Genomic DNA, 1,450 nt, shown 5'->3' with positions numbered 1-1,450 from the left:
TGAAGATATTCTGAATCTCAAAGCACATGAAGTAGACGCTTAAAATCTCTTCAGATAGCGCCCTCTGGTGGCTGATCTTCTAAACTGCAGGTCGTTCGTGTCGCCGATTTTCATGTGACGTGACTCGAAAAATCTAAACAATCGAGTGTTTCCTGGTCTTACACCTAAGGTGCGCGTGAGTGTCACACGCGCATCCTCCCACACACCAAGCTGACGTCACCATTTGAATGAAAGCCACCAGCAAACCAGTTGTCAGCAGATGTTTATTTTGGGGGTTCATCTTCTCTGGATCTCGACGACGCTGGTGAATTCCTCCAAGCTCACACAGTTGTCTCCGTCTTTGTCCAGAAGCTTCATCATCTGATCGAGGTCGATGCACTGCAGGGCCTGCAGGGTGACAGGGGTCTCAGAGGAGAGGTGGAGACACGTGACAGAGATGTGAACTCACGCCAAGATCCTCAAACAGATCCTTGAGTTCTGACTTGGTCAGGGTGCTGGCGTCACCGTCCTTGCTGGCATGTTTGATGAACAGTGAAATGGCCTGATCCACGGGGTTATTCTGACACTGCATGGTGGCTTCTGTGGACGTGTCGAGATCATTCATGGTGTCGAGCAAAGTTTGATAAAAAAAACAAAAACATCACGCAATGTAATCATTCCGAAAAGAAGAAATACGTTCTTTTGCATTATGTTTATATTTAGGAGCATTAAATAAATGGATATAAACCTAAATATTATTCAATTAAATAACAACTCAAGTTCAATATTTGGATATCCTTTGGTACACCATATAGCTTTCATTTTTCCCCCCATCATACATGAAGTTTGGGTAAAAAAAACAACAACTGTCAAACACTAAAAATACAAACTATTAAATCATTAACAAAGATGTCAATATGATAAGGAAGGATAAAAAAACAGAAAAGAAAAAATCTGTGGAATCTGATTTAAGCATAAAGAGAACAGATGTTTTATTATTATTATGTTCAGAAATGTTCATTATACATGGTGAAATACCTGAATTGAGCGATTAAAACTGTCTTTTAAATCAGAAGAAACATACGTTATTAATTTTCCTTGATTTTCTGGAACTCCTGTTGTTTTATCAGTGTTATCTTGACCTTTAAAGTATATACTTTATCGAATATTGTTTTGATTGTTTAAGCGCTTTGTGACCCTGGTCTGGAAAAGCGCTATACAAATAAAAATGACTTACTTACTTACTTACTTAAATGTCGTGGTAAACAAAGACATACAGAAGTACAAACATGAATCAAAGCACCTGCCTGTAGTTAAAGGCTGTGTACTCACCTGGGCTGATGTCTTCAGGTGTGAAGGCAGACGGAATAACGTCCAGTTCGACTGGCGCTGCTTTTATAGCTCCTCTGACGCGTCCATCAACCAGTTTTGACAAGCAGCCACATTCCTGCCCTCCAGCAACTCAGGTATG

The 1,450-nt window shown here is 40.3% G+C and overlaps 1 protein-coding gene across 1 annotated transcript; it reads right to left on the bottom strand.

Annotated features, from left to right (window-relative positions):
- Positions 1–245: 245 nt before the first annotated feature.
- LOC148083603 (ictacalcin-like) lies at positions 246–1,450 on the bottom strand. The gene is made up of 3 exons (XM_087786682.1): positions 1,312–1,450; positions 449–579; positions 246–387 (listed from the first exon to the last, which is right to left on the bottom strand). The coding sequence occupies exons 2-3, from the start codon at positions 569–571 to the stop codon at positions 277–279; spliced, it is 234 nt and encodes a 77-aa protein (XP_087642808.1). The 5' UTR covers positions 572–579; positions 1,312–1,450; the 3' UTR covers positions 246–276.

Source organism: Callionymus lyra, chromosome 3, assembly GCF_982586985.1.
Source record: "Callionymus lyra chromosome 3, fCalLyr1.hap1.1, whole genome shotgun sequence".
Taxonomy (NCBI): Eukaryota; Metazoa; Chordata; class Actinopteri; order Syngnathiformes; family Callionymidae; genus Callionymus; species Callionymus lyra.
This window is presented reverse-complemented; position numbering and strand designations above follow the sequence as displayed.

What these genes read in the sequence shown, in the direction of transcription:
- LOC148083603 (XM_087786682.1), bottom strand. Translation starts at nt 571, where the DNA reads ATGCAGTGTCAGAATAACCCCGTGGATCAGGCCATTTCACTGTTCATC. An exon ending in ATCTGTTTGAGGATCTTGGC is followed by an intron (nt 388 to 448) that starts GTGAGTTCACAT and finishes GTCACCCTGCAG; the next exon opens with GCCCTGCAGTGCATCGACCT.